Below are 14,529 nucleotides of genomic sequence, written 5' to 3'. Positions count from 1 at the left end.
CTCTAGATGAAATGACCTTTTGAAAGACCCATTTTTGAATAAACAAGGTTACTCTGTAAATAAATAAAGCATGAAAATTCATCTAAGGCTGGGACTTTATGTATTGAGAGTTAAGAAGCAGACCTTTTCATATGCCTTCAAAATATAAAGATCTGATAAAATGATTTCAAATTTTTTCTGTTAAATCTGTTTAGTGATTTTTTGTTGTTGTTGTTGTTATTTGGTAGAACCAGACACTGAAATAGCTTCATCTTCAAAGCCAGAAGAAAGTTTCTATGCTGACAATTACAATCCCTTCAAGGATGAATATGCCCCAGACTACTTGAACCCATTTGATGAGCCAGATCCTGAGCCTGAAATGTTTGTAACTGTAAGAGATTCTCCTCCACAACCTGCGAAAAGGAAGAATGTCAGACCAGTGGATATGAGCAAATACCTCTATGCAGATACTTCTAAAGCTGAAGAGGAAGAGCTAGATGAGTAAGTATGATTCTTCATCTTTCAGAAGCTTTGGAAGCATTAGTGGGATCCCTGGCTTAATCTTGAGGTGTATTGGGTTCAACTGTGGTGATACTTAATCATCTCCTTAGGAAACACTGATCCTTAGGCAGCTCAGCAGCAGGAAATACCATACCCCCAAGTCATGCTATTCAGCTGAACATGATCAGTTAGGAAATGTTTCTTTGCCTCATTGATAGCAAATTACTTGATAGGGAACAAGACTGTGTACCATTTTGGCGCTTCATGCTCTGACAATTGCAAATGAGCCAAAAAATTAAGGAGCAGTAAGGCTTGGTCCTTCCTGTCTTTTTTGCCATTATTTTTACTACATAAAATAATAATTTTTGTTAATGATAATGGAGAGTTTGTTTTATATTGGTGCATTCTGTAAATAGGAAGAGTGTTTTGCAGTCTGCATAGCACATTTTTGAGTCTCGTAAAACTGAATCTCTATATGGGAAACATAACACCATATGCACTTTATTAGGTTGTTTCTTTTATCGTAACCAGACATAAAACTCTTCTAAACTCACACTGACTGCCTTGTATTATAGTATAGAAACCTAACAAGGAGTGAGAGCTTTTTGCAATAGCTGTGCAGCTTGGGAGGTTTGAAGGTATATACTTACTCCTTGTTTGTGGTCATTAGTCACCAGCCACACCACTCATGAGACAGTTTATGGTGATTACATGTGAGCAATTTTACAGACAACAACTGCAATTAACATTTAGTTTTACATTATTTAATGAGATTTATCATGGCATGACATTTGCATTGCTTTCATATTTAATATTAATACAGGTGTCATATCACCATCTTTAAGTTTCTCTGTTTATAGCTGTATTCTAGGAAATTGAAGGATTCCCATGCACTCTGATAGAAACATATAAAGGAGCCTGCAGGGCTTTTTTCTTTTAAAGCTCTGTGCCCATGGATTTGCTGTCATTTGTTCTGTGGAAAAAAAAAGGGGGGGGGGGGGGGCATTGGGGAATGATGTGTCTGCCAGCTCCATTCATCAGGGCACTGCCTGAACAAACAGCACTGGCTGCTGTGTCTTCAGAGCACAGTGGGATCACACTGTTGATGGTCACACCACGTGTCCCTGATCATTCACTGATCACCAGAATCTACAGGGAGAAAAAAATATATTACACCTGCAAAGATACAGGTATAGAGGACAGCAAAGACTGAGGAAAAGAGCAGAAAGAGGAAAAGCTACAAGGATGGGCAAGTGAAGAATTTTGCTCTATTTTATATATTTATACTCACATTTCCACCCTAAGCAAATCTGTGCCAAATGGGCTCGTAGCAGTGTTGTAACAGGCAGCCTTGTTTTTTCTGTGTACTGGACTGTAGATTTCTCTATCCCTTTGTTTACAACAGCCGCCTTCTTATTTTAGCTAACCACATTTGCTTTATTCCTTTATTTTTTCCAAGGATTGAAATAAACTCCCCGTAGGTGGATTCCACTTGAACACAAATCTGATCTGTGTTTTCATTATAAAAGCAATGTCCCATGGAAAGTTGGAAGGATAAGGAATCAAAAAGCACCGTAAAATAGTTTTTTACATCTTTTACATAAGGTTTTTGTGTCCTGACCCCCAAAGTAGCTTCCTCTCCACTTTTCCTCCCAGGTTACAGGAGCACCATGTCATTGAAAACAACATGGAGACCATTTATTAAATGTATTGGGTAGAAGCGTGGCAAGGAGAACCTTTGAATGTTTATACTAAAACACTCTGGAGGAATAAGTGTAATAATAAAACTCCAGTCTAGGAACACAGGACTTGTGATACTAACTCACACCTACAAGCACTATTATGCCTTACCTCATGTCATTAATTTTCAAATTTTTCAGTAGAAAGTTTCTGTTAAGGTATGGTGAGCACTGATGGAAAGATTTTCATAGGCCAAGCCGGTTGGTAGTTTTTGTGTGCCCTAAATCATGAGGGTTTATGTCCAGATGTGTATTGTTTCTTATCTAATGTGAATATTGGTGCTTTTATTATCTACATAAGTGGCGAATCTTCTTCCGAATCCTATTAAAGTCTAGGCTTCAGTGTCAGTTTGTGGCAGAGTGTTCCAGAAAAAACCAAGATCTTATATGAAATGTGTTTCCTTTTATTGATTGTAAATAAATTACCTTTCCAATCCCATACACTATCTCTTCTGCTGGCTTATCAAAACAACAATTAGTAGTACTGGATTTATCTGCCGTAAACAGTTGCTGTGGTGTATATCTCTAGCGTGTTCACCATTACTTGTCTGAGTTAAATGGTGCTAACTTTTTCAATCTCTCTTCATACAGAAGTCTCTTCATCTCTCTAATCATTTCCACTGCACGTCTCTGGACCCTGTTATTTCTGCTGCTATGTATCTATTTTAAGATGTGTTGACTTGGCCTGAGCAGTGTATTCAAGACAAGGCTGAACAACTGAGTCATGTCACGGCATTAGAAAACTTGGCATGTTATTTTCAACCTCTCTCCTAACATCTTCTCTTCTGATATTTTGTTTTGTTTTGGGTAGTTTTTAATAATTTTTTACTACCGCTGGTCTAGTGCTTTCTCCAGGAGTGGTTTTGAACCTGATAGATGGAAGGCATAAGAAATAGAGGGGTCCTGAAAGACATTTACTGTTGCTCAGGAAACACAATGTATTTTTTATACCTGCTTCTTAAATGTTTCATTGGAGTTCACTTAATGCACCACTTGGCATTTTCCTCTTGTATTTTGTGTGAAATACGATGGTGTGTTGTGGAAACATGGACACATCAGTTAGTATCAGGACCCTTGTCCCACTCTACTCTGGCAGATCCCTAGTTCTGATTCTGGACTCAGAGCTTACACAAATTGCCCCAAGAGCTGAACTCTGACTCCTGTTTTGTAACAGATTCTTGTTGTAATCTTGAAGAAGGTACTTACCCTCACTGTGCCTCTGGGAAGGATTTACCTTGGGTAATTGGCTTAATTGAAACATATTTCACTAATGGTTGTGAAGAAAATGTAAGATATCACAACACACATCAGCAAAGCATAGTCACCAGCATAAGCATAGTGAGACATTGCATGGTACATAGGGAGTTAGATGATCCAGTACGTATATTCTGCTGTAAAACTACTCTCAAAACATACTTCCTCTGGCTAAATTCTCACACCTAGCTAGAGATAAGGAACATATTTTTCTTTTGTTAGTTTGGGCATTTGAATGTTAGTGTAAAATACTGCTTTGGCCTTTTTGAATTTTATACATTAAAATCACAGTGGTATGTGGTTACCTGTTAATAAAGGACGGCACACCTTGCTAAGTTGAATTATTTGAAAATAGAATAGCTCACAAATACTTAATGCTTTCAACCTTAGTATTTCTGATTGGTAATATTACCTGATCTTTTAACCCTACCACACTGACAGCTTTGTTTTTCCTCTTCAATGAAATGTTGATTTTTTCAGTTAACCAGTAATACTGATCAAAATAATTTTTAAATTGGTCAGAATAAAACTTGCTTTCAGATATTATTTGGCTCTGTGGCTTCTTATCTCGTTAATCATTGCATGACTTAGAATAATGCTGTCTAATTGGAAAGACTGTCGAGTTGCCATCTATCAAAGCTGCTTGTTGCACGAGAAGCCACAAGCCACCGCACTCCCAGTGACATCTTAATGCCAGGTAGTTTGTCAGATTTGTTAGGTTTGTTTGTTTTAATTTTGTGGTGGACAGTCTAGTATCTCTTAGACAAATCATGTGTGGATCAATTAAATAGCTTAACAGAAGCAAAAAGTATGGGAGCTGACCTCAGGGAAAAGTGCTTTAATATTTTTCAGCTAAGGGTTTTTTCAGCTAGACTTTTCCTATGCTTAGCTTCTTATAAAGCCATGTGGAAGCTGTTGGAGCAAACTCTACGACATATATCAGGCCCCCACGACTTCAAAATTTATAGCCTCTTTGGGCAAGAACTGTTTTGGGTTTTTTATCTGTATTAAACTTAATTTTTCAAAAATCTTTCTCAATATTTGTAAGACCAATTAAAAGCGGTGCAGAGGGGAAAGTGGAAAGTAGTGTGTATGTGTTCAGCCCATACTATGACCAAAATGTGAGGGTTTAGTCTGGCTTTTAAGTAAGTTCTTCTCCAGCTAAAAAAGGCAGTCACTTGTCTGCTTATAGCATTTCCTTCTTGTGCATGTAGTAGGGTACAATCCTTCAAGTTTACACATGCAGTGCAGACAATTCTGGAGCATAAAAATTCAAAAGGTGGTTCTTCCAAACTTTTTTACTCTCATTGATAAGGTGGTGGGGTTTTTTCTCACACCAAATTAATTTTAACACCTTTCTAATTCCAAGTACACAGAGGTAAATTACTTTCCTGCCAAACATGCTGTGTCTGTTTGCTGTTCAGAAGGCTAACTTGTTGAACTAAATAAAACCTTGTGCTCTCCTGTAGAACGCATTGTTCTTCAGCCTTTACCTCTTTTATCTTCATTTTCCCTTCCCTTTGAACTTTCTGGTGTCTGAAGACAGCTGAGCTGGGCTGTCAGCTAAATTAGAGCTAGTGACAGCTAGGTGCATTCTCCACTCCAGCCTGAATACCCTCCTTTCTCTACTGCCTCCCATGGAAAACACCCAGCTGTTTCTATTTAACTTGTTATTTTGATGTTGCCTTAATTTTGATTGCACTGGTGGCTTTGTGCTTGATGGGCAGCAAAGTGAGAACACCTGAGAGTTGCCGTCAGTCAGCAGATGAGTTATTTTAGTGTTAGTCTTTCCTTTCACTTCAGTATCTGAATTTAGATCTTTTTCTCTATAACCAGTAGTGGCAGATTCTCAGAAAGGTCTGGAGGCTTTATGCTCAGTCTTCACTTATGTGCTTCAGTAAACTCTACCTTTCAGAAGTAGATGTGTTTTCTGTGGTGTGGATTATTAATTGCTTGCTTTTTCTCAGTGAAAAGAGGATGATGGTAAACTGCATAAAAATAAATTCTAAAATCAGTCCGTGAGATTGAAAGACATTTTCATACTAAAAGTACATAAAACTGAAAGAAATTTGGTGTTGTGTGAAAGGAAGCTGGATGAATAGTTGGTTTTTTGCTTGTGCCCACATTTTGCTGTTGTAGTTCTTTAAAAACAGTGTGTACTTGCTCATGATTCTTATCTTGAGAGGAAATTTGTAAATGGATCTAGCTAGATAGGCTCTTGTCTAATGCTGTATGCATTATTGTTTCCATCTAGAGTTGAATTCAAGGGACTGAGGTTATTTGACATTATTAGTTATGCTTTATATAACTGTAGACCTTTGGGAATTGCAGTGACTTAGTTATATAATCATAGTTTGGGATATAAAATAAATATATCTTGCAGGGGAAGTATGGACTAGAAATGAATTAACATATCAATTTCATAATTAATCATCCAGTTTTGGATTGCAAAATACAAAATTGAGAATTATGAGTAAAATAATTTGGTGCAAAGAAGGTTCTCATAAGTATCCTTGGCAGGATACAAAATTGCTGGCTCTTCAAAGTGTGTAGTAGAAGCCATTATTTGATGTATTATTGGTTGATATTGATGTATCAAACTAATAGATAGCGTCTGCAGACACTGTAGAAGTATTTACTTAGGGTGGAACAAATGCGGAGTTGCAACGTGAACACCAGAGTTAAGAAGAATAATTCTTTGGAGTGCATCCACTTGGTGGAAGATGTTTACTGTGTTTCTTAAACAAGGTTCAGTTATAAAAAGCACTTTCAAAATAGACAGATGATGGCTGCTGGTATCTGTAGAGAGGTATACGCAAGTCAGCTGTGGTTTTCTTACACTATTCTCTTATCCAAAGAGTTTTCTTGAAATGGTGTGATGCCTGTGTGCTGCAGAGTTTAAAATATACTCAATGTGGATTCTGTGTGTATGGAAGCCAAAACTTTCAGGCTTGGACAGCCAAGAGCGAGGCCTCTAAAGCCGTGTTGAAGCATGCATATAAGATCGGCCAGATTAACTCTGTTCTCATGAATCATTCTTAATTCTGTTCATTAAAATATTAAACAGCCAGCAACTTCACTCAAATTTGTTGGTATTGAGCTTGTCTGTAAATCAGATCACTCTTTGATAGATAGTGAAGTATAATTGAAGAGTTAGATTTATGCAATTGATAAAACTTCCGTAATTTATAGGACTTTATAAAATGTATGGAAACTGGCCTAACACAGTTTTTAACTGTTGTAACTCGCTTTTCAATTGTATGAAAAAGCAGTATCTAAATGCATGTAAAGGTAAAATATATTCTTATGTGGTATAATAAAAGCATTTTAGTCATCGGCTTCTCTAAACAGGTCTTATTTTTTGGTTGTAATTCCAAGGATATAGCAAAGAAATATGTTTCCCTTCTTTTAATTAGATCAAATCCGTTTTATGAACCAAAATCAAGTCCTGCTTTATTTAAAGTTGCTCCACTGCAAGAACCCGAAAAGAAGATGAAAAGAAAGGCTCCTGAACCACCAAATCTCTTGCCAAAGACAGACACAGGCATGAGTGAGAACATGTCAGCTATTCCTGCATCGAGGGAGCTTTCTTCTTCTCCTAAGGTAGGTTTTTCATACCAAAATTTCATCTTTGTTATTAACAGTACCTTTATGTGTATTGTAGACATCCTACGTATTTCTGCAGGCCATCTTGAAAGCTTTGCTTATACTTAATAAGGTGCTGGCTCATCTCTATTCACTTGCTGGTTCATAGGGAGAGAGCAGCAGTAGGAGCTTGTGTTTTTTCTTTAAGGATTTAATGACAACAGTATCAGCAACTGCAGTTTCAAAGAAAAGAGTCTTCTAGTAACAAACGTGACAGGACAGCTGGATATGCCATCGAGAAGGAAGAAAATCATATTGAACAATACTTTGTCTTGATCTATTGTAATGCCACTAAGCCTTGCCCCTATTGAAGAGTCTGTTTCCGTGTTTCTGTCATAAATCTGGGTTTTAAGAGCTTAGTACTGGATACTGTTTATTTGTATTGGGATTTATATATGTCCAATTCCATAGTTATGTCAAAGTAATTTAAAAAAAAGAAGATGGTCTACTTTAAATTGGATTAACTGTTTATTAGGAATGCCCAGACTAAGCATACTTACATATGCACATATATCTGTATTTGTCAAGGGAAAACATGAGTTAGCGTCTGTTGATGAGGGTGGTGTGAGGTGTAGGTATTTTAGGATTACAACAGCTAACTTCTGTCGGTGTGAATTTCAACTCTAGTGTTTCAGCAGTTAGCACCGCTTGTGCTTTTTTAAACAAAATAAGCATTCAGTCATATATGTTAATGGGCCCTTCTTAAAAATTAATTACGTGCGGACTGCTTGTTTTGAAGGGTAGGAAGATGAGGACAGAAGGCTTCCCTTCGAGCATCTCGCCCAATTTATGCACATTGTCATGTTTTGCCTTGTATTGGAGCTGCTGTACTTTAATTTAAGAATTGAATGAAACTACTTGTCACACCTATCATTTCATTGCTTAATTACTCACCCAAATCGCTGACATGTTCTTGTCTGCTCAGGCTCTGATCTTGCTATTGTTTTACCCCTCAGTCAGGGTAAAGAGTATGAGACCAGAAATCTAATCTGTGTCTGCTCACAGCAAAAACCCTAATGTAGTGAGGCTGCAAGCACAATTCACAAGTTATTCTTAATGTGCAAAACCACAATCAGGGAAATATGAAATCAAAGCATAGCAGTTTTATATAATGTTCTGAGATGGGGTTTGATCCTGTTTGCTGGAGTTTCTGTATGAAAAATATTGCACATTATTTGATTTCTGGTGGAGTCTGGCCCTTGGGTCAAAGTAAAGTGGCCAAAGTAAAGCATTCTGGTACTACCAGCCAGAGAAAAGACATCTGTGGAGGAGATATTATCACGTTGCTTGATGGAGGTTGTGCCCCCATTGCTCATTGATTGAGAGGGGTTTTTTACAGGTCTGCATCCAAGGAAATATGTCTCTCTCCTTTATTTCATGTCTTCATTGTGCTGAAATAACATATTACTACTGTGTTTGATTGTTGTAGTTTTTGTCCACCCCAGACTAAGTTTTAGATTGTCTGAAAGCTGAAATTGATTAAGAAAAGATGCAGGATTGAACTCACTGAGAAGACTGTGCTGTTATGAACAAAGTTGGGTAGTTCCTGCTCTTTTGCAGGGTGTTAGTTTCCAAGTATTTTCGTGCCTGCCTGCTTGCAGCCCACCTCTCTGCCAGTGATGCTGAGGCACAGCTGAGATCAGCAAAAGTCCAAGTACTGAAATTTTGATATTCATTAGGACCATGGGGAAAAACGGAGCTCTATGCTGACCTTTAATTTTTTTTACAGGATTTTGGAGGATATGAGACCATTAGGGAAGGCTCCAAAGCAGATGCAGCATCCTGGTTTATTATACTACAGCTACAGTGAAAAGTTTCACTGACTGAGTGTGTTAAAATATTGTATGGTCACTTGCAATTCAGAAAGATTTCTGTAAGCCGTCTTTTTTCTATGCTTGAATTGTTTTGCTCAAAGATGATATAATAATGTTAGATCAAAAGCACTTTACTTGGAATGCTTTTTGGAATTTGGAAAAGTACTGACATTTAAAAGAAAATAAAATTAAATAATTTCTTTACACCGCAGTACAAAATAGTGCCCAGGTAGGACTTGGGCTGTTGGCACAAATAACTTGTTTATTACTCAAGAATAGTAACAATGTTTAGCAACTCTGAAAAAACTCCCATCAAAAGCTATAGGCACTATACAAGCATGAACTTAACACACACCCTTATCTTGGTGGAATAGTCCCATGGAGGTAAACTTAGGTAAAGGGAGGTTAAATAATGTATCTTACTCAGTGTTTTGTCCAAGATCGCTGTGCACAGAAAGCCTCTGCTACAACTCTGACCAGAACCAAAGTGTCTCAAAATGCTCAATTCCCTGTCTTGGTTGTCTTCATAGGAAATGGCTGCAGAGCAGAAACTACACAAACACAGTATTAATATTAGAACTTTAGAGCTGAAGGAAAAAGACTCCAAAAATGTTTCTGCAAATCCTTGACAGAGTATTTGGAGCTCATTTTTCCTTCACATGCTAATGGTGTTCTTCACATTTGCTGAACACAAAAAATACAAATGCTGTTATTAACATCATATATCAGCAAGTTTATTAGGTGGAAATTTTTCCTGAAAGACTATTTGACACACGACAGGTTTCTACTCAAGATACATGTTCCAAATACTTGAAATTTTGTTACTCTATTAAAAAAAACCCCAAAACTCTTAGATGTTGAAAACAGTAGTGAAATTCCGAGGAATTTAAATACCAACTTAAAAGCAGGGCAAGAAAGGTTGATATTTTCCTAAGTCTACACCCAAAAATCAAATCCTTAGGGTATGGCTGGACACCAAAATTGCTTCGTTCAGTGATCAGCTGCAAGGAGCCTTCTAGCATTTGCATTGTGGGTATAGGAACACTTCCACAGAAGTGCAATTTTGTTTGCTGTTGAAACATCATAGCCTGAATCCAACATTTTACCATTACCCAAGTAGTGGTGGAAGGTGTTTCTTGCCTGAGGCATATCTGACTTCCCACACATTTTTATTTGTGTGTGTGTGCATGTGTGTATGTTTTCTTAATTTCTAACAGCAGTGTCTGTGGTAATGAAAGAGAAGAGTAAAACAATGAATTTTTAGCAGTCAGCAGTCTTGGACATGTCTCATTTGAGAATAGACTTAAGCTAATTCATCTATGTGAATTGCAAAAGGCTTTCTTTTAAGGGAGTTGTATGGTCTTTTAACAGCTGAATGCTATTTTTAGGTTTTCCTGGAATCGTATCCACAATTAATTACCCCTATTACTCCTGACATGACAAAAATCAAAATCCTTCTAGTTCCTTTGTTCAGAGATGTATGCTGTACAAGACCGTTCTGTGTAAAAGTTTCATGTAAAACTAAGCAGAATTCCAGAAAGCACCTTCTGATCTGGTGGTATCTGCAGGGTAAAGAGGGTACTCCAGGACAGAACTTGTTCAAGAACTCAATGATCAGTGAAGATAGAACATGAAACTAATAAATAGGCATCAAGGAACCTCTGGAGGTCATCTGGTCCAAACCCCCCATTCAGACAAGGCCACTTAGAGCCAGTTGCCCAGGACCATGTCCAGACAGCTTCCAAGTATCTCCAGTATTCATCTGATCTTTTTTTAAATGTTTGCCTTGCACTGCTTCCCTGAGCAATCAGTTAACTGGAGTAGCAAACTCTATCCAAGCCTCTTTAATGTCTTCCCTTTGAGGAGGCCCTTTTGATTACTTAGAGATCCTGATGTCATCTCTATTGGTGAGGAAGGGACAGTTACCTGTCAGAGATAAGGCAGGGTCTAGCTGTCCATAAAGGTCCAGCCAGCTCTTGGCCCCATAGTATTAGCTCAGTCTTTGCCATATCTGGGTTGGGAGGAAGATTTGTTTCCAAATACTATTGCCTACTTGCACTTCCTAAAGGAGTATCTTGATTCTCTCCTGTCTTCCTTCTATGCCTCCTGTAAACTAATCTGAATCATCAGTGAGAGCCTAAAAATGCAAATGTCTGAAAGCCTGGAATAATCCCACAGTTAATCATCTCAAATGGCTTGAAGATATGGTGTGCTGGCTATATTTAGGTGACTCTGACAAACTGCAAAGCTATAATTAAGCTCTTCAATCATCAACCTGCTACAGTGCTGTCAAGCCCAATTGAAGCCTTTTTGGGCTTGTTACCATCATATATGTGTTACTGTTCTTGACGTGGTTTGGATAACCAGGTTCTGCCTTTCACAGAGGTGATGGAGACTTTAAATTTCTTCCACTTGTTATTGACTTTGTGGAAAAAAATTGAACAAAAAAGTTCAGGCTCAAAAAGTGGTATCAGAACAGTGCATAACATGTATATCAGTGCCTGTCATTGGTTTAGCTGATTAAAAAATACACATATCAACTCCAACTGGCTGAAATCTCAGCCAGTCTTAGTATCTTATCTTCCCTACATTATGTTGACTTTATTGGAAATAAGATCCAGGCATCAGTTCCAGAGTCAGCAACTGTGTCCCATAGTAGAGAAGCTGAAGTCATGTGTCTCTAGACAATCATGGATTTTATTGCCTTTGTGATAATCAGGGGGCAGGAATGCTACTGCATTTCTGTGGGAGGTGAAGAATTATTTACTGGGAACAGGAGGAAACTGATAATCACCCTCAACTATAGTTATTTTTAAGTGTTAAAAGAAAATAGCTCCTGCACTGGATTGGCATTGCTCATTCACTTTTTTGGAAGGATAGCATATGCCTTTCCCTTCAGGAAACCATTCTGAGAAAGGCTTTTCCTACTATGTGGTAGTTTCAGTTTGTTGCCAGACTGTAGCCAAGGCTCATGTTGATGGCTCATGAATCCATCGAGTTTCTGGATACTGCAGTTACCATTAACCTACTGAAAGGTGACAATGGCATTCCTCGGGGGTCGGTATTGGCACTGGCGCTGTTTAACATCATTGTCAGTGACATGGACAGTGGTATTGAGTGCACCCTCAGCAAGTTTGCCAGCAACACCAAGCTGTATGGTGCGCTCAACACGCTGGAGGGAAGGGATGCCATCCACAGGGACCTTGACAGGCTTCAGAGGTGGGCTGATGCAAACCTCATGAAGTTCAACAAGGCCAAGTGCAAGGTTCTGCACATGGGTCAGTGCAATGCCAAGCACAAGTACAGGCTGGGTGATGAGTGGATTGAGAGCAGCACTGAGCAGAAGGATTTTGGGGAATTAGTGGATGAAAAACTGAATATGAGCCAGCAATGTGCACTCACAGCCAGAAAGCCAGTGGCATTCTGGGCTGCATCAAAAGAAGTGTGGCTAGCAGGTCGAGGGAGGTGATTCTGCCCCTCTACTCTGCTCTCATGAGACCCCACCTGGAGTACTGCATTCAGCTCTGAGGCCCCCAACATGAGAAAGACATGGACCTGCTCGAGCGGGTCCGGAGGAGGGCCATGAAGCATGTGCCCTATGAGGGTAGGCTGAGACAGTTGAGGTCGTTTAGCCTGGAGAAGAGAAGGCTCTGGGGAGACCTTATAGCAGCCTTCCAGTACTTAAGGGGGCCTGCAGGAAAGATGGGGGGGATGCTTTAACAGGGAGTGTAGTGATAGGACCAGGGGTAACAGTTTTAAACTGAAAGAGGGTAGATTTAAATTAGATGTTGGGGAAACATTCTTTACTGTGAGGGTGGTGAGTCACTGGAAGAGGTTGCCCAGAGAGGTTGTGGATGCCCCATCCCTGGAAGTGTTCAAGGCCACGTTGGATGGGGCTTTGAGCCACCTGGTCTAGTGGAAGGTGTCCCTGCCCATGGCAGGGGGGGTAGAACTAGATGATCTTTAAGGTCTCTTCCAACCCAAACTAATCTGTGATTCCATGAAAGTCAACAGGTATGTTATGGTTGGTGAATCCAGCTTGGTTCACATCCTTTCTCAAGTCTTCAGGGTGTGGAAACCTATGTTCATTAGACACATACTTTACAGAGTGGCTACTGGAGGCTGACTAGTCAGCCTGGGATTTGGTAGCTCACAGATCGCCATCTCACAGCTGCCTGCCGGGCTACCCAGAATATCTCAGTAGATGAAACTCCTGCACTCCAGTCTTGGCAATAGGTGTTTCTCTGGAAATACATGATTATGTGAACAGACATGGAGCTTGTATCAGGCCACAGGATGTTTTTGAACTTGTCCTTGGATAGATTTTGAGTTATACCTAGCAACTGATGAAAGTATATAGCACCAGGACACTATGATAAATAAGCTTAAGGCTGTCATATTAATGTATACACCATTCTCTCCTTTATGAAAGTCACTGTGTTGCTGATAATCATGAAAACATAGGCATTGGTTTCGGTGCTTGTAGACAAGAGCTTGTGGTGGCCTTTTAAGTTGGCAGAAAAGGAGAATGCACATTCACATAATAGTCCAAAGCCAATAATAACGTTTCTGTTTGTCACCATCATTGTTTAAGCTCTCTCTCTCTCATTTTAAAACCAAAATTAATTTGTTTGCATGCCCAGTGATAGTCTGCTATCTCATGCCAGGGAAGCTAGCTGATTTAAGCTCTAATGAAACATATTTATAGGAAACTTGCACCAGTTAGCACTTCTGCAAAATGTCTGTGCAAATAAGGTTTGGTAATTTAACCAGTCTTACGACATTCAAAGCCTTACTTTTCATATTTTTATATTTAACTTACATTATAAATTACAGTACTCAGATTTGTCATTGTAAGATATTACTTCACTTCTTGTAGAAAAATATGCTCTTTAGATATGCAATGGCAGTACTTTTATATGCTTTATTTCATCTTGGAAGTCTAAAACTGCACCATTCTGTGAGAGGAAAATCCATCTCTGGTGGAAACCGGAAAAGCCAACAGGCATAGAGTGTATTGTGTGATGAAGTAAAGGGGAATATTGTTGCTATGTGCTATTCAAATGCCAGCACCATTGCATGTAGGTAGACTGTAACAAAACATACTTTTTTCATATTTTATTCAAGAAATTATACTAATACTAGAATTTCTTTAATGTTTCCCATGTAAATATATGTGATGATTTATATAAACCTTTCAGTTTCCTTGAATGAAGTGCCCAGTAGTCTGTCTTACCAACAAGTGCAAGGTTGGTCAAATAAGACATGTATCCTGATCCAGGAACTGCTTCAAGGCTGCTGAGGTCAGAGGAGAGATGGCCTTTGGATGGTGGGAACACCCACACTGCCTTTTCTGGGATGTAGCTTCCTACATTAGGAGGTGAATTGAATACTTGGAAGTCCTAGAAGAGAGAGAGACCGCGAGAGTGACAGTGGGGGATGTCTGGAGGGAGAGCAGGGAGTGTGAGCTGGGCTCTGCGTTGCCTTTGGACTAGTGTCTCATTGCACCCATTTCTGCAGGTTCCAAAGGGGACTGGTCTCCTGATGGAGGTGCCAAAGTTATTTGCCTGAAATCTGTGCTTTAAATATCCCTAAGG

General features: G+C 39.0%; 1 protein-coding gene across 10 annotated transcripts in view; it reads left to right on the top strand.

Moving 5' to 3' along the window:
* The window catches only part of EHBP1 (EH domain binding protein 1), a 226,635-nt gene that overhangs the window by 109,353 nt on the left and 102,753 nt on the right, over positions 1-14,529 (top strand). For all 10 annotated transcript variants that reach the window (XM_049799736.1, XM_049799732.1, XM_049799731.1 and 7 more), the window contains 2 exons: positions 228-480; positions 6,890-7,076. In XM_049799736.1, coding sequence (XP_049655693.1) covers positions 228-480; positions 6,890-7,076 — 440 coding nt within the window. The remainder of the gene's footprint in view (positions 1-227; positions 481-6,889; positions 7,077-14,529) is intronic.

This window comes from Accipiter gentilis, chromosome 5, assembly GCF_929443795.1.
Source record: "Accipiter gentilis chromosome 5, bAccGen1.1, whole genome shotgun sequence".
NCBI classification, from domain to species: domain Eukaryota; kingdom Metazoa; phylum Chordata; class Aves; order Accipitriformes; family Accipitridae; genus Astur; species Astur gentilis.
The sequence above is the reverse complement of the archived record's forward strand: the minus strand, read 5'-3'. Positions and strand labels throughout refer to the sequence as shown.